The sequence below is a fragment of the Leucopleurus acutus genome, assembly GCF_964270905.1.
Source record: "Leucopleurus acutus genome assembly, chromosome: 3".
Classification (NCBI taxonomy): Eukaryota; Metazoa; Chordata; class Mammalia; order Artiodactyla; family Delphinidae; genus Leucopleurus; species Leucopleurus acutus.
In genome coordinates this window covers 46,637,613-46,656,358 of record NC_139145.1, presented here as the reverse complement: position 1 = coordinate 46,656,358, position 18,746 = coordinate 46,637,613, and the positions used below count along the sequence as shown (strand labels likewise).

Genomic DNA, 18,746 nt, shown 5'->3' with positions numbered 1-18,746 from the left:
TTGTCCCTAAAATTATTTTCCTGACACTACTTATTTATGACCCAGTTCAGAATATACTACACACACAGAAACAGTCAATAACAAGACCTCTTTGGTCCACAAGATGAAAGCTGAGAGACTGACAGGTGACAGGATGGAAACTTACAAGAAAACCATGAAAAGGGTGAATGAAGACATTTGTTGTATATGTTTCACCCCTTGGTGTGAATTAAGCAGTCAGCCTGCTCCAGATACTGGGCTGTGGATACCGTGGGGACCGAGGTTCCTGATCTCTAGGGTCACACGGTCTTCTAGGTCTAAAGGAGATGAGAAGCAAGGCTGCAGTCAGAGAGAAAGCTGGGAAAGACCCCGAGAGAGAGAGAAATAAAGAGCTTTGTGGTTCACATCCCAATGACCAGCACCCATTAAAGGGGCTGAAGACTAACACCTGGGTCTCCTAGAAACCTGCTAATTCCTTCTTGGTATAAAGATGCAGGCCATGGCAAGGGCTTCATTGCAGGACAGAAGATAAATGAATCAGACTGATGGGACTAACGTTGAGGGGGCAGAATGTACAAAGGCTAGAAAAGAAGCCCAGAGTCCTGTCACTTGCTATGACTATGGTCTCTGCCCCTCACTTTCTATGTTATGTTAGGCAGAAGCTACTCCATTCATTTAAGACTCAGTTTTCTAATTTGCAATGTGGGAATGATAAAAGTACCTGCTTCACAGGACTGTCACCGGGATTAAATGAGATCATACAAATAAAGCTCTCAGCACAGTGTCTACTACTACACAGTACAGGTCTGATACACGTTAGGTACGGTGGTTATTATTGTCACTATTATTTTAGCCAAAGTCTGCATCCCATGACTTCTGTCCATTGGTTGGTGCTGGCCTGCCTTCCAGAACCTTAGAGAACAAATCTTCTACCTCTTTCCCACGACAGCCCTTCTGGGATTCAAATACATCCTTCACTTCCCTTTTTAGTCTTCCATTATTGTCAGGTTGAACATCCCCACTTTTTTCAAGCATTTCTAACGGAACCAGACCTTTCAAACTGTACTTCCCTATAACTATCCTCTCTATAGAGCTGTCATCTAAGAATTTATCTGACAATTTGGCGAAACTTGCCACATTCAACTTGTGCCATTCAGAGTATAAAGTGCAAGTTCTTCAATTTGTTCTAACTTACCTCTTCTAGATCTCAAGGGGAGGAGATGGAGGGAGCGCTCTCTCCGGCATCCCAGGTCTGGTCAAAAAACCTTCTCCTTGGCCCCTTAACGGTGTCCGCCCAAGCAGGACGATGAGGACTGAATAGCTTGTATGTGACCCCTGGAAAGAACCCCAGAGAAAAAGGAAATCTGGCTTTGAAGATAAAGCTTTTTATCCTTTGAAAGCCGCATTCCTATACACCTGCCTCCTGTTGGCTCAGGTGTCTTGCCTGACCCAGTGCCTGGTTTCAAAGCAGTTGTAACAACACCTAACCTCTTTTGACCCAGTGATGATGATGATGGTGAATGTGATGATAATAATAATAACATTCATAATCACTGATGATTATAATAACATTCATTAAGCACTTACTATGTGCCAGACACAGCTCTAAGTGCTTTATGTATTTTTTTTAAAATCTTGCTCCAGTTCTATGATGTAGGTGCTATTATATCCGCATTTTGAAGACCAGAGAGCTAAGACTCAGAGAGGTTAAATAACCAGTAAGCACACATAATCAGGTTCTTTTGTTTCCAGGCACACATGATAATTAATAGTCATAATGATAACTCAGAGCTTCCTCATGATCCTCAAAGCATTTTCTAAATCTTTACAGCAACATGAAAGCATGTCTAATGTAATTATACTGTTAAACATCTCTTTAGGATATTATAATTATTTGAAAAGGCTTTTCATTCTAATCCTTTGAAAATTATCATTGAGATATGAGAGATGGAATGACTATATTAACCAGTTTAATTAATTGAGCACTTTTTCCCCCAGTCATTCTATTTAAATGACTGGTCAGCATTGCATTGCCTTCTATGATGAGTACATAGGGAATACAGATCCTAATCCCAGCTACCCCTCTGGTCAGCCTACAACTCGAGGCCACTAGTCTCCTCTCTGGACAACGACGGGTTTGACCTGATCGCCAGCATCTTTGCTTCAGGCGTCCGTAAACCTAAACTATGGCCCATGGGTCAAATCCAACTGCTACCTGATTCTGTTTGGCTCATGAGCTAAGAATGGTTTTACATTTTTTAATTATTAGAAAAATGAAAAGTGATACTTCATGACGTGTGAAAATTATGTGAAATTCAAGTCTCAGTGGACACGGCCATGCTCATTCATTTTCTACTGTCTAGGACGGCTTTCGTGCCATAATAGCAACACTGAATAGTTACGACAGAAACCACATGGCCCACCAGCCTAAAAAATTCACAGTATGACCCTTTATCAAGAAAAATTTGCTGACTCCTGGTATAAATGTGGGGTAGGTGGGCACTAACAGACTTCGTATAAATCAGAGGCTTGAGAAACATCTAACCAATCTCTAACCACCATCATGGTGTCAAGGAGAGAAACCTACTGTGCTCTCCCACAGACGTTGCTTTAAGACAGAAAGCTGTATTGGAAGGCCCCTCTTTGGCAGAGCGAGACACCTGTTCTAGGCTATTAACTGTCAGCCACACTGTCTGAGCTTCTCTGTCCCTCTGTCTGGGGCAATATGGAAATGCCATCCTAAAGCTAGCCTCCTACGTTCCTCCACTGGCAAAGCAGTGTAACACAGACAAAGAAGACAGATTTGATGGCTGGACCACAGCTGGATTCCTTGCTTGCTGGGTGACCTCAAGGGAGTTTCCAAAGGTCTCTGAACCACAGTTCCTCACACATAAAATTGGGACAGATACTCATTTATGCAAATGAGCACCCGGTGCCTACTGTGCATATTCACCTCTCAGGGTTGTCTGGGGGGATTAAATAGGATTACGTATATAAAGCATTTAATAGAATGTCTGGCTCAGGATAAGAGCTTGGGAAATGTTTAATAAATCTAAGGGTGACTCTCGACTGATTATTTCATTTTTCAGTTTTAAACGACAACTTCATAATTCTCAAAAGGCTGTATAGACGAAGTTATATAATGCATAAGAAGTGACAGCTTTGCCATTGTTGTCATTTCTGTTATCCTGAGGAGCAATGCTTCCGAAGCTGCATTTCAGTAGAGCATTTAACAGCGCCAGTGTTCTTTAATTCCAGGCCAAGAGACAACCAATTAGGCAGGGCTCCCTTAACAGACCCTATCAAAGAGTCAACCAATGCCATGACTTCTCTTCCCTGTTCTGCCACTGCCACTCCCTCCCACACTTTCCAGGGACTTAACAGATGAGTTTGACCCAACAACATATATCAAAATTATCTGAGGATCTATTTTTATTTTTTAACTACTAAAAAGAAAACATATTCACGTGGTAAAAAAGAAAAAAATTATTCCCTCATTTTGTGTCTTTTACCTAACAGCACAGATAGGAGCTTATTTTATCATTCTTTGTCCCTTCCTTCTCAGGGGAGCTAAGGAGTTCAGTTAGAGGTCCCATCAGTTTGATTAGATATAACTTGAGATTTGGTTCCAGTAACCTTGTAGTCAGACACTCTGGTGATGGAGTTGAGTGGCATTTATGTTTGAATAAACTCTGCCATTTCCTATGGCCCCCATTACATTGATGTGGGCAGTCAATACAAAATGCCCGGGAGCTTGTTACAGATTTTCAAGCAACAGAATTTGACTGCAGGAGGTTGCTTTCATTTTATTCTCTCAATAGTTACTTTATGAACAAGATGTTCTTTTTAAGATCTCTAAAAATTATGGGAAGTCTCTCAACTGTGCATTAGCTTTTAACCAGGGGTAGGATGGTTGTACTCTTAGGTAGTAGAACATCTCTGAATGCCTATTGGGTACGAGAACCTAATTCTGATTTCATCTGTACTAAAAGCTTGCTAGAAACTGTGCAATTCAGTAGACCCCTGTGAATGTCTGTAAACTGTAGCTATGGGAAAAGTTAATCATAAAATATATTTCCAACATGAGCTTCTCTTTTCAAACAATTAAAATCATCCACCGGCATTTACTGCCTGGTGATCACACTTCCCCTTAGCTAATAAGCATTCTTGCTTGAGCAAAGTCTTTGGCGTTTATTCATTCACCCAACAAATATGTATTGAGCACCTACTCTGTGCCAGGCATTGTTCTAGGTGCTAGGTTCTAGTATACATCCGTGAACAAGACAGAAAAGGTCCCTGCCCTCATGGAGCTGACATTCCAACCCAAGGAGAGAGGACAAGGGAATAAAATGAGCAAACGAGATCATCTCAAATGGGGATAAACAGAACACTGAGAAGGAACTGACTGGACTGGGTGTTGGGGGTGACTTGACTGGGTTCTACTAGAAATAGGTCTTAAGACAGCAATTCAAGTACAAGCAGCTTCTTTGGATGTGAATCCCAGAAACAACAGCAGGGAATCAGGGATGCGAAGTAGGAAAGGGACAGCAGGCATCTGATAAAAGTGCATAACCAAGACAGTTACCCCTCGGGGCTACGGAGCTCCCATCCTTTAGGGAAGCTCTAGACCTGGGTGTAGAGCATGCCTCAGGGTTACCCCACCCAGGGCAGAGGATTCTGGAGTATTTATCTGCGAACTCCCCATCTGTCAATGGTTGAGAGCTGCTCTGGGTGAATGAAATCCCCGATACGTCTGGCTTACCCTGCACGCAGGTGAAGTAATAGGTATTTGTAGTTAGTATATAAAGCGGAATATCAGTGTCTAAGGGCTGGGGGAGTGGAAATCAGCAGGGCATCAACAGCATCCACCACAGGGCAAGAATTGAATCTTATATAAGGGGTCAGGAAAGAGCTGTCTGAAGACAGTGCATTTTAGCTGAGATCCAAAAATACGGGCAGGAGTCAGCCAGGGAGAGCTCACTTCCAGGCAGAGAGAACAGCTAGGCAAAGGCTCGGGGCGGAACTGAGCTTCGTGTGTTTATAAAATAGAAATAATAAAGAACCGCAGAACTTTAGAGGCATGGGGCGGGTGGGATGCCTTGGAGTCATGAAGTCACTGATGACTAGATCTTTTAGGTAAGGAAACTGGATCAAGTCAGTGAGAAATGAAGAGACCCGGGCAGAGCTGGGGCCAGCGCTCCGGGCTCTCAGCTGCCAGTCCTTGGCTCTCCCCAACCTCAATCCACCAAACTGCTTCCCCTGCTCGTTCCCCCATTTCACCCCCAGGGGTCTGGCAGTTTCTCCAAGCTGTGGAGCTCAGACAGCAATGACTTTATGATCCCTGCTCAAACTCCTGCAGTGGGCCGCCAATTATACCTTGAAAAGAAACCCAGGGGATCACAACGCTCTATGTGATCCAGCCCTGGGCTGCCGACTGCATTTCCCGCCCTCTCTCTCACTCACTCACCGTGCTACAGTCACACCAGCCTTCTAACGTTTTCTGGAACATGCCAAACATCCTCCGACCTCTGAGCCAGAATGCTCTCCCCCAGATTTCCCCAGAGCTCACTCACATGGCTTCACTTCACTCAGGTCCCTGTGCTGACACCACCATCTCAGGGAGGCTCAAACGGATCGTGACTCCAGGGCATGGCACTGCCCTCCCCTCCCCAACCTCCTTCCCCACTTCATCTTCCTTCAGAGGACTCATAGCTACGGCAGAGTGTACTCTGCTCGACTGTACTCTAGACGCTGTGCTACATATTTACTTTTCTTTAACTGAAGTATAGTTGATGTATAATACTCTATGTTATAGGTGTACAATACAGTGATTCACAACTTTTAAAGGTTATACTCCATTTATAGGTCTTATAAAATATTTGCTCTGTTCCCCGTGTTGTACAATATATCCTTGTAGCTTATTTTATACCTAACAGTTTGTTTGTTTACGGTCTATGTTTCCCACTAGAAAGTAAGCTTTGTAAGAGAAGGAAGTTGTTTCTCTCACTATTAGAAGAGTACACTGCAGGTTCTCAGATATGTTCGTTGAATGACAAGTGAGCAGGTGAGCGAAGACCTACAGGAGACCTTCGTTCTGGTCCCCTCTCTGCTACTAAATCAATGAATGACTCTGTGAAGACGATTCTCCCACTCTGGTCTCAATTTCTTTATCTGACAAATAAACATATAATTTCTACCTTATAAAGCCATAAAGTGACATGCGGCCGTAGATCTGGAAGTATTGTACACTATGGAATATATTCTACAAATACAAGGTTTCCTTTCTCAATTGAAGGCTTCCTGAGTTTCAATGAACTTTACCAAATGGGGAGGAAAGTTTTCCCCAATAAAAAATGCTTTGCAGATATGAAAACTGATCGGGACTCACTGGCTAGAGAACACCTCGGCTGCGGCCCAGGAAAGAGCACAGGGGGAGGGGTAATCAGCATGCAGCCTCTTCTAGACACGCTGGTGACACTGGGGAGCCCTCAGGCGCCTGCCCCCGACGGACTTCAGATTCCTCTCCTCTCACAAGGGTGGAGAGTGGTGATGGTAGAGGAAACCCCCCCCTTTTGTTTTTTATTCTACTGCATATCCGTGTCGTCACAGTAATCTCAGCCACCATTTACTGATCACGTGGATCATCGCACTGCTTTTTCTCCCCCGCCTCCTAACCTCCATTATTCGTACGAGAAAACATCAGGGAACTTGGTCCAAGGTAGTAACTCACAGCTGGGAGCAGCAGAGCCCAACCTTCAACCCAGGCATGGCTGGCTCCTGAGCAAGGGCTCTTAACCACTGTGCTAACTCTGTGCACAAACTAAGTGATAACAGAATTCAGAAGTGGGGGGAGACACAACTGTCTCTCCACTAAGTCGGTTTCACCTTAAGTAGGAACTGGGTGGAAAAGGCTGTGATTCTGTAACATGGTGAAATGGATGGACCCAGGCAACATATTCTGACTTCTTTCCCTTCCTCTCCACCCAGGGTTTCATGGACATTGACTTAAACAAATTCAAGGAGAGTGGAGCAAACGTAACAGGTTTCCAGCTGGTGAACTACACAGACACCATCCCGGCCAGGATCATGCAGCAGTGGAAAAACAGTGATGCTCGGGACCACACCCGGGTGGACTGGAAGAGACCTAAGGTAAGAGGATGGGCGGCAGGCAGCAAAGGACCAACCTGGTCCCTGTGCCTGCCCCAGATTCCTGGATAGTGTTAGCCTTTAGATAAGGACAGACTTCCTAAGAGGAACAAGTTAAAAAGTGTATCCGTAAAGACTGAGGGTATGGACAATCCAGAATGACAATGGTTTTAACAAGATAAATATTTTGATTTTCTTTCATATAAACAGAATTCAGGAGTCAGCAACGCAGGGCTTGTGTAATGGCTTCACAATCATCAAACACTGAGGCTTGTTCTATCTTCTTGTTCTGCTATCCTCAGCATATGGCTGCTACCTTATAGCCCCAAATGGCTGCAGAGGTTCCAACAATTACCTCACTATTCTACCCAGCAGGAAGGGAAAAGGAAAATAAAAACCCAAACTGCTTCCTATAAGAACTCTTTCCAGAAGTCTTTACATGCTATTGGCCACATCTTAGAAACCCACCCCAGCTACCTACGGGAGAAGCTGGAAAATGATGTCTCTACTCTGGGCAGGACCACCATGTTGCACAGCTCCAGGGGGATGCATTTATTTCTTCATGGATTGAGCCGCCTAGATTTGTGCAGGGAGCTGGCCCTTTTTCTAATCAGCCACATACCTAGCTAAAAATCAAGGAAATTTAACTAAGCAATAACCAGCCCATCTCCTTCTCAGAGAGTCTACGACCTATTATCACGCAGACTACCTGTCTCTCACTCCCCAGCAAGGCAGCTTTAAATCCTGCAGCCAAAATCTGTATTGTTTGCTATTTGATAATGGCTTAGAATAAGGATAGGGGATAATTTTTCTTTCCCACATCAAATCCAACAGTTCGGCAATGGCTGTGTGAAACACTGTGCTGAGAAGGATTCTGAGGCTAAATTTGTTTATCCAGGGCAAACTGTGGATCCTTGGCAACTTTCTCTTGCCACTTGTCAATTTCTTTTCGCGAATGGCAGGCCACTTAAGCGAGATGCTTCTCATCCCACTTTTGCTCAAACTGAGTTAGCAATTCAGAAATAAAAACTTATTTCAATATGAGCTTAAGAAAAATCACAAATGTGCTTTAAAGCAATGAGCAAACCACACAGCAGTTAATTCATTAATATGCGAAAAGCCCACCCAATTTCCAAAAGATTGGAGCTGATTATAAATATAACAAAATATAAGGTATACACTTTTAAAATAGCAAGAGAATCAAAGTTAAGAACTGGAAAAATACATATACATTCATTCTGCAACTCTACTGTGAACTTAGAATGTGCCAGAGAACATGCTAGACATTGAGGACAAAGTAATGAGGACAGACATGAGTTCCAGCGCCAGGAAATGTTGTTCTGGATTGTTATCCCGCTTTTGTTTCAACATTTTCACCCGCTTTTAGGCGAGAGGGGGATAAAATTGAGGGTTAGCATGAAGAAGCACAAGGGGAAAGTTTGCAGAATGTAAACCTGCCACTTGAGTGAACCACATGTGGAAATAATTTAGAGTTGACCCTTCTTGGATTATTCTTTTACTGTCACCAGGGATGGTGGAGTAAACTGTTCCTCTTGGCCCCCAACTGATGACTATAACACAGAGAACACCAAGTGGTTTTCCATGGACTGTATCAGACAGATACAGATGTGTTGTATTTAGTCTATGCATTCTTTTTCCAGTTGAACAAACATTTTCAAATGGCAAGATGGAACACAAAATTCTAAAGTTCTCTTCTAACATCGCAACCTGCAGTAATACTGAACTCACAATCCAGGAGGGCTATATTGGCTAGAGAGGTGGAGCGGCAGCCCCCATCTAAGAGGCAGGCACTTCCCGGCTCACGGCTGCTCCCCTCCTCCCCCCACTCCCCATCCCTGGCCGACTGCAGGCATCCTCACCACCGGGAAGCTCGTTCCCAGATACAGCTCCCACCTGCCTCCCTGTCAGCTCGCTCTGACACCTAACTGTCTCTGTTCCTCCCACTAGTACACCTCTGCGCTCACCTACGACGGGGTGAAGGTGATGGCTGAGGCTTTCCAGAGCCTGCGGAGGCAGAGAATCGATATCTCTCGCCGGGGGAATGCTGGGGACTGCCTGGCTAACCCAGCTGTGCCCTGGGGCCAGGGCATCGACATCCAGAGAGCTCTGCAGCAGGTGAGGCTGGCAATGGCTGCCCCATCTTATGGGAGCCTCACAGGGGATTTCAGCATCAGTTTCAGGTGGGACGTAGCTATTTAAAAGAAAAGGGAGAGCACGCCTGAAGTTTGGACTGCCACTGCATTGTGTCTGTGGCTCTTGGCGTACATGGAAGGCCACGCAGAAATCTGAAAAACGAACCAAAAAAACGCAATGGTATGGAATAGTCATTCCTGACAGCACAAAAGCTCTATTTTCTGCTTAGCGTTTATGTTAAAAAGGGGAAGCCAGTGATTCTGTATTTGACAAGGGGACGTGAGATATACAAGGATGAAACTGAAGCATTTTAGCAGTCTCTTGGAGACTCCCCCTCCTGCCCTGATTTTCTGGATTTCTTCTTTACCTTTGCTTTCTGTGCACATGTCATGCTGGGACCCTGAAAATGTTTCTCAGGACTTCTGATTCTATTTTCTTGCTTCTCAGCATTGCAATCATCAATTTTGTTCGCGCTTAACAACAGGTAAAGAACGGGGATAGAAAATGGTCAGGCCTCTCCAGTCAGCTGGCTATGTAGAGGATTCTGAGGCTGAATCCAGACTCAACGGGGGGGGGGGGGGGGGGGGGGGGTATAAATACTCAATTAGTGATACGTCTGCTGTGGAAGCAGGATGAGACAGACGTACACGTGAGCCATGTATTTCACATGCCTGGTTTAGAAGTTTCTGGGGATTTGCCCAGTTTGATCACTCTCTGCACTCCTAGAAGTCTCTAGAAGTTTCTAGAAGCACCTCAAGCCTGGGCTGCGGTCCTCCAACTCCTGACGGATAGCACCACAGGATGCCTCTCGTGCCTCCTGAGAGAGGCTGTGTTTCCAAAGGGGCCTGGGCAAAGAGGGCAGTGCTCACTGCAAAGGAATGTCCAAGTATCTGACACAGTGGCAAGCCAGCAACAGCAAGATATTTTGGTACAAATGCCTCTCGGGACCTGCCCTCCCCATCCAAGAGTTGCCTAGATAAGGCCAGCTCTACTTTCAAGACTCCATTCAACAGAAGATGAATTTGGACTCCCAGGGAAGGAGAGATGCGTTTCTGAATGAGGCAGAAATGTAGAGCAAAATGTACAACTATTCCCATTTGTTTTCCAACCACACGTGCACAGCTCTAACAATTTTCACAACCTGGAGAAAGAGACAAGACAGGAATATCACAGGCTGTTCTTCAGCTTGGATGAACTGCCTGCACATGGAATATGGATTATACTTCTGTCCTTTGGAATGAAGTGAAGCAGCTGCCCTGTGACCACACGCGAATGGGTCCACCCGCAGCCCTTTCTGCCCTCCCCGTCTCTGCGCAGGGTGGCCCCGAATCGCTAGGCAGCAAGAGCAGACACCCACCAGCTTCAGAATGATCGCCAAAGGTGCCGTGCCCACCTTCTGGCTTATTTAAAATGCTCTTCCAGACCCCACAGTCGAGACAGATTCTGTTTGCAATGTGAAGCTAGTTTCAGAAGGTCCCACGGACTTGCCCTCAGCCTCACAACCCTTCTAGCTCCCTTGTCTCCCACATCTTAAGGGCACCCCTGGAAGGATATCCTGATGCCATCGTGACAGTGATGAAGCCTGGAGACGATGTGGGTGGCAGGAAGGGCACTGAATCAGGAGAGCTGGGGTCCAGGTCCCGCTGGGCCCTTGAGTCTCTGGGTGACCTTGAAATACTCATTCATATCTCCTACACCCTTGCCTTTCCTCATCCACGACAATGAGGCGGTTAGAGAGACAATTCTTGGGTCTCAACTGGCTTAAGAACTCTAAGGATCTAATTTATTTTTTCTTATGCTCTAACCCATGTCTTTCTGGTTGTAACATGCTCAGGCTTCTGCTTCTGCCTTCAGTGGGGTTGAGGGGAGGCAGTTGCCTTAGTCAAAAAAATAATAATCTCTATACTGTCTTGAGTCAAGACATGTGTGTGCCAGTCAGCTACTCCTGAGAGCCTACTACGTGCTCTGGTCTGGGACCAAGCTCTGGGGACAACAAGAGAAGTCAAGACCTGCCCTCAAGAAACTCCCTTCAGTCTCTGTTGGGTGTGGACGTAGGGCAGGGAGAACTAGGCACAAAACAGACACAAAAATAAAACCAACATTCTGATCTAAAAATCAGCTGTTCAAACTGATTACTTTCAAATCTCTGTTCATCACCTAGAATCACAAACATGTGTTGCTGAAAGAGACCTGAAAAATCACGACTCCCATTTTCCCTTACATTATAGATGAAGCAGCTGACCTAGAGTAGGCAGTGACTCAGCCGGGGTCACACAGCAGCTTAGCAGCACAGGCTGGACCAGACACCCATCCAGGGTTCTTCTTCCTGTCCCACAACTGTCCTGTGGCCCCAGGGCCTTTGCTTGTACGCACTGAGCTCCAGGGCCTTACACACACAGTCATGGCCACTGTCCAACCATCTCACCCTCAAGACCCACCTCTTGAAAAAGCCATGGCCCTAGGAAGGAGCAGTGTGCACCTACAGTAGATTGGGTAAATCCCAATGACATTTGGTCCTTGGAATCCAAGGATGGGGGCTCGAGTCTCTTCTGCCCTGCCCACTGGCCTTCAGGTCACACATGGGGAGGGACCTGTGGGTCAGCTTGTGGTAGAGCTGGGATGTCTGTGAGTTAGGCCAAGAGGAATTAGCACATTATTCTAAAAATAATGGTAACACCAGCTACGATATGTCCAGGGCTCACTATGTACAAGGTTCTGAACGTACTTTACATGTCTGATCTCACTGAATCCTCAATATAACCCTCTGAGGTAGCTGGTTTTATTAACTGCGCTTTATAAATGCAGAAACTGAGCTACAGAGATTTTTTTAATTTCCCAAGATTATACAGTTAGTGATAAAAGTGGGACTCCAACCCACATCTCCTTGCTACCTCACCCTGTCTCCACAACTGCTCTGCTCTGAAGCCTCGAAGGCCCAGCGCAGCAGGTGAGACACAAGCCGCGGCCCAGCCAGCACCACCACATGCACAAGCCACGGCCCAGCCAGCACCAGCACATGGCCTTGGGTAATATCTACAGGCCCCCGCTCCCCCACACCCCACTGTAGCTTCCCCGGTGGCAGAGTGAAGACAACCAGCCTGCCGGCTCCCTGCCTGACATCCAAGGAGCCATTCAGAATATTAATGAGCCCACATCCTGGAATTCCTCAGCGCTCCAGGAAGGAAGAGGCATGAGGGCGCCCATAAGTTGGCTTCCGGCTGGCAGAAAAGATCCAGCTCCCCAAGTCAGGCTGTTAGCATTTGGGGGGTCATAGGCCCTTTGAGGATATGATGGGAAACAAAGCTTTGTACTCTTATTCCCAGAAAATGCACACACATATATTTTTGCATGACCAGGAGTCAGGTGGACCACAGACACTCTGAGAAGCCCAGCTAAGGACCTCAGGCGAAGAATCGCTGCCCTAAATAAGGATCAGCGCTCTTGCCTTTGTGTTTGCAATCTGTCAGTCAACGACCACGCACATTGGAAGTGAAGGTTTACGTGGCACATTGCTAGATGAGGTTGGGGCGAGCTGGGCAATAGGGGTGTGAGACACAGTCCATACCTTTCGGGACTCAAGACCCAGTGTAGAAGGAAAGACAAGCTCCTGAGAAATAATAGCTACAAAGGTATAGATTAAGGGCTAAATAACACAGCCAGGCTCTTGGTGCTATGGACTGTCAGAAAAGAATGCCATGACTGAGGAATTTGGACATTACCAGGCTTCCCATAGGAACGAAACTGGGGCTTTAAATAAGGTGACCATATAACTTATCATCCAAACTTAAGAGTGAATGGGAGAGCTATTACCAATTATCCCAGAACAAGACATGTAAACTGAAACGACCCCAAGCTAACTGGGATGGATGGTCATTCATGCCTTAAAGGAAGGGTGAATTTGAACAAAGAGTGATTTGGGTTTTGGAGGGTCTGGGTGAGGATATAAATGATACCCAGCAGAAGGCTAGAGTGGGGTACAAGTGAGGACTTGTGGGCATCGTGCTTGGCTGTTAGCGCGTAGGAAGAGAAGAGCTGGGTTCACGCCATGACTCCACCAGGGGCTACCTGGGGGATCCTGGATTAATTGCTCCATTTTTCTGGCATTAATTTCCTCATCTCTTAAATGGACATAATCCTCTTAGCACTGCCTCCCTCACTGGCTTGTCACAAGGCTCAAAAATATATTTTTTAAAAAAGGGATAACATACAAGCTTCTTTGAACCTCAGGGCAACTGCATGAGATAGAGCAGGATTCTTCTTCCCATTGTTCAGGTGGGCAGGTGGAAGCTCAGAGGGGTCCTGAGACTTAACTTGGCTAGTATAACCAGAATGTGGTCTACTGGGATCTAGCCCACAGGCTCTGACTTCCCACACCCAGTGAGCATGCAGGAGGAGAGGCCAAGAGAACAGATCCACCTCACGGCAGCCACAAAAAGGCTGCAGAAGCCTCGGGCCCAGAGCATCTCCGCTGCCCCCCCCTGCCCCGGGGATGGGGTTGGAGGAGTCATCAGGGTTGATGGCTCAAGTAGTAGAAACACTAACCAGCAATGGGCGGGCACCAAGCAAGAGAGAAAATGTATGCTTCAGCAGCTCATGGGTGGCAGGCTCTGAGCTGGCAACCAATACCATTCACAGGAAATCCAAGGTGAACTATCCATCTTTCACGGGGGGAGTCAGTAGGTGCCAGGACAGTGATGGGAGGTCCAGGAGGCAGGAGCTAAGGGGAAACTCCAGGTTTCCCTCAGTCTGATCCCTGTCACCCCAGCATGGGGGTAGGGGGTGGGAGTGGGGAATGAGGGCTCAGGGGCTCAGTCCTGATGGATAGGACGGCAGTTTCCAGATGTGCCCATAGCATATATTTCTGAGAAGCTTATTCCTCTGACTATGAGTCCAGACTACCCTCATACATGGTTTGGGGCTAGTCCATTCTCTTGACCTCTCCTTGCTCTGCCATCATGGAACGGTAATTCTGGCACGTCTTCTTTCCCACTCTAATTTATCTCAGGATGTGTAAGTCTTGGCTTCTCCAACTAGACGGTCAGAGCCTTCAGCTGCTCCGGGCCTCTCCTGATGTACTGTGAATCCTGAACCCAAGTGCCATAGCTCTGAGTCTCAGTAATCCTATCTATAACATCAGCAAAATAACCTTTGCTTCTGCTACTCACTGGGTTTCTGGGAACATCGAATAAGCAGCATCTTGTGAAAACATTGTGGCAACACAAGGGGCCCTCGGGTCACAAAACTTTCCTGCTGCTGATTTTTTTGGAAACTGAGAAAGACATGTAAAAATGACAGTGAAAAGACCCTCGTTTCTGCTGAAAGAATCCCCTGCCGTGAGACCACAGCGTATCAGACCCAAGGCTTCCATGTTAAATCTTCTTCTTCGCCACACTGCGTACCCACTGTACACAGCACAGTAGTAGTAGTAATCATTACCTTCAACATCATCATCACCAGCACCATCACTTAGATAACAGACACTATTCATTGAACATTTATGTCCCAGACAATATGCTAAGCACTTCAGTTCTTTGAGGAGGAAGCCAACAACAGACAGGCACAGTGACTTGCACATGGCCACATAGTGAGGAATTAACAGAGTGCAGCCTGGGGAAGGCCCAGCTGGAATAGAGGATAGCAGTAGTAGGCCTGGAGAACACATGCTCTGTACATCTCTGTGTCACCCCTCAGAGCCTAGGACAGTAGCACTGTCCTCTGTTTGAGAGGCCACTTGGTATATTAAGTGAAGAAACCAGAATATGTCAGAAGCTCTGGATTTCAGGCCTGCCTTGGACACTTGTAAGTCCTAAGTCTTGAGCAAATCACTTTACCTTCCAGAGTTTAGGTTTCTGTCATGAAAGTGAAGATCCTAATCTCTCTCTAACTGACCTATATCAGGGGGCTGCTATGAATGGAGATGAAGTAATATGTTTGAAAATGCTTCATAAACACTTGTAAAATGCTGGTAGTATTAATAACACAATTTGTAATAATAAAAATAATAGCTGGCCTTTGTTGAATAATCACCATGGGGCAAGCATTGATCAAAAAAATCTCATTTAATCTGTAAACCAACCTTAAGACATAATTAAACCTAATGGGTCTCATAAAACAAATGAGGAAACTGAGTCATAGAGACATTATGCAATTTGCTATATGAATATGACATAATGATAATTAGTATGACACTTGATACCAGCACCAAAAATAGATGCCCATTTGAGTCATTAATGACACTTCTTTCTGTTTCTGCAAACCATCTGCACATCTATCCCAGTCTGTTTTTCCAAATGAGTCACATAAGTTGGTACACAGCAATGAATGGGAAGCTAAAGATGGGCAAGAGATGACCAAGGTGAGAAGGTGAAGCTTCTGATGGATTTGAATTGCTCTCTTCTTATTCTTTGTAGCAGAATTGGTACTTTGCTTCCTCCTTGAAAAGCAAAACCAGCCTAGACTTTTCCAGAGCAAGAATTTCTCCAGATTTCATCTCAGAGAGTGAAGAGCTTGTTATATAATTTGTTCAGTGCTGTGGGCCTGCTGTAACCTCCCCACTGAGACTTCAAACCAGGAGGTGATGGGAGGGTCAGCCTGAGAGGAGACATATACACACACACATTTTCTTTCTTTCCTTCTTCCTTTCTTCCTTCCTTCCTTCTTTCTTTCCTTCCTTCCTTTCTTCTTTCTCTCTTTCTCCCTCCCACCCCCACATCTCAAATACACACACACACCAGCTATTCTTGTATTCTGAAGGCAGAGGGACTGGTCATTCACTGTCAGAAAATGGTAACACCCTGTGAGGCTTCCTTTTAAGCTACCTGAAGAAGGGGGAAATAAATAATGCTGGGTTAAAGGGCCGGGTTCATATTGGTTACAGGCACAGGCTCACCTCACTGGCCTTAGGCCAGACTGATCTGAGGACACATGGTGGACCATCATTGGAGAATGTGATTTCTTATACTCAAGCTGATGATACACAGCTAGACTCATCCCCAGTTCGAGGGTGGATACATTTTATTGGTCACCTCCAGAGCAGCAGGCTTGGTTCCAAAGGCCTTGGATCCCCCATGTTGACTACTTGGCCTTTAAAGTGAACTTGGAGATAGGAAGCCATGGAAGTTTAATCTGTCTTGTTTGTGGAGAAGTTCCACGCAGCGTATTTGGGGGCTTCCAATACGCATCTTGATTCCACCAGCTGAGACCTGTTGAAAGGCTCTGGTCTTACAAAGGATCTCCTCAGGTGCTTTAAAGTTTGCACAGCACTTTCACATTTGCTGTGTCATTTAAGGTAGATGGGGCAGGAAGTTTGAGACTTAGAGAGGCAAATTGCCCAAAGTCACTTGGCTGTTCAAAGGAAAGTTGGGGTAAAATCCAGGTCTCCCAATTCTAGGTCTTTAGGCTCCCAAGTACTGTAATCCCTGGACTCACAAAGGAACTAAGAAGCCATATTGAGGCACAGCCCAAGGCATCACAAGGCCAGCTCCTGGTCCTGGGTCTTCTCCTGACTCACCAGGGATGGCACACCAGTCTCTTCCTTTGCAGGTCTCCTTCACCTTCTACATCCGAAGGTGTGCACCTGAGGAGCGGTCTTTCTCACAGTGGTAGTCCTGATGGGGGTGTTTGACTGAGGATGGCACAGAGATTTCCTATTAGGATCTACTTGGATCCACTGTTACTGTTTGCCTAAAGCAATGGGTGAAAAAGTTTTCAGGATGAGTTTCAGTCTAGTAGGCAAGAGAACTGAACTCTAACAGTGATGACTGCTACAGGCAAAGGAGTAGAGAGGTGTTTAGTACTGATGCTACTCCAAGACCTCATCCCATGTAACTTCCTCAGGTTCTGGACTTGCACTTCAGCAGAAAAAGCAAACCGATGAACAAAGATGAAGCGCAACTTCAGGGTTCACTGGTCACCACCTGGCTTTCTTTTCCAGGTGCGGTTTGAAGGCTTGACAGGAAACGTGCAATTTAATGAGAAAGGACGCCGGACCAACTACACCCTCCATGTGATCGAAATGAAGCACGACGGCATCCGAAAGGTAAAGGTCCCTTTGCTTCAGCTCCTCAGGGAGGAGAGGGCTGAGCAGAGGCTCAGGCCAGAGCTGAGGGCCTTGCAAGCCCACTTTCCTGGACTGGATCTCTTAGAAGAGATGCAGGCAATGAGGATTCTAGCCTCAGCTCTGCCACTAACCAGCTGGGACTTTGGGCAAGTCAGTTCCTTCCTCTGAGAATCAAGGAGATTAAATGGAGATTTAAAAAATCTCTAGCTTTGTCTTGGGGTGCTTGTGAAGATCCAAGGGATGGGAAATTACTGTGAAAGTATAAAGTAAAAGATGTGTATAAAATGCCCCTGCTGCTCCTATAGGATTCCAAAGTAAGAACTTGAGAATGATGATTTATTGAGGAAGTGAACCATCTTCTCCTGATCCACACTTGGTCGTATCCCCTCTACTTTCCACATAGAAGTATAAGTGAAACTTAGTTTGTGTATATGTATGTAATGTATAATATGTATGCATATTAAACATTTTGGAACAACATTCAAATCCTTGGAGAAAACATTCAGAATTCTACCACACTCTGTGTGCTCTGGCCTCTGCCAATTTCTCTGACCTTGACCCTTGACACTCACTTCCTTCCTCCTTCCACTCCAGTCATTCTGATCAACTTTCACTTCCAGGAATACACTATGTTCTTTCTCACCTCCCAGCCTTCAAACGTGTTCCCTCTGCCTAGGACTCCCCCTACCCCAACCCCTTCTTTTGCCTGGCCAATTCCTCCTCAGCCTTCAACACTCAGAGAAAATGCTACTCCTCAGGGAAGCCAGCCCTAGGCTCCCTTGTTAATGACTCATGGCAGCCTCTATTTTGCCGTCCATGGCCTTCATCACATTCCTAGCTCCTTGGGGTGGCACAGCGTAATGGGTAAGAGGCATTGCACACATGGTATAAAGCTACTAGGGTGTCATGGATCAGAGTATTAGCTCTGGAATCCTGGGACTCAATCCTGGCATCACCACTTACCAGCCTGTGATTCTGGACAAATAAATCAGGTTCTTTGTGCCTTAAGTGGGGGGCACCATAACAATGCCAATCTCATAGGCTCACTGAGAGGATTAAATGATCTAACGGGTGCAGAAGTTCTCAGGGCTGTGCCTGGCACATTGAAGACTGGGTCTTCATCTCTCAAACTTGATGCTCTCTAGGCCTGTGCTGTCAAATACAGTTGCCACTAGCCATGGATGGCCATTTAACTTTCATTCTAAATAATTTCAAAGCCCCTCAGTTGCACTCGCCACATGTCAAGTGCTCAGTAGCCACAGGTGGCTAGTGGCTGCCATACTAGACAGCACAGATGTACTCAACAGATCATTTCCATCATCCCAGCAAGTTCTACAGAACAGCTCTGCTCATGCTTTCTATTCCCAGCCTGTGGAGGTCCATGATGCTCTGGGTGGTTTGGTGAGAT

At 45.9% G+C, this 18,746-nt stretch overlaps 1 protein-coding gene across 4 annotated transcripts in view; it reads left to right on the top strand.

Moving 5' to 3' along the window:
- Positions 1-18,746, top strand: part of GRIA1 (glutamate ionotropic receptor AMPA type subunit 1) — a gene marked incomplete at both ends in the record, with an annotated part of 309,718 nt that overhangs the window by 188,038 nt on the left and 102,934 nt on the right. For 3 of the 4 annotated variants that reach the window (XM_082836840.1, XM_082836837.1, XM_082836838.1), the window contains 3 exons: positions 6,967-7,128; positions 9,094-9,261; positions 17,213-17,317. In XM_082836840.1, the coding sequence (XP_082692966.1) occupies positions 6,967-7,128; positions 9,094-9,261; positions 17,213-17,317 (435 nt within the window). The remainder of the gene's footprint in view (positions 1-6,966; positions 7,129-9,093; positions 9,262-17,212; positions 17,318-18,746) is intronic. The other variant, XM_082836839.1, reaches the window with a different exon arrangement.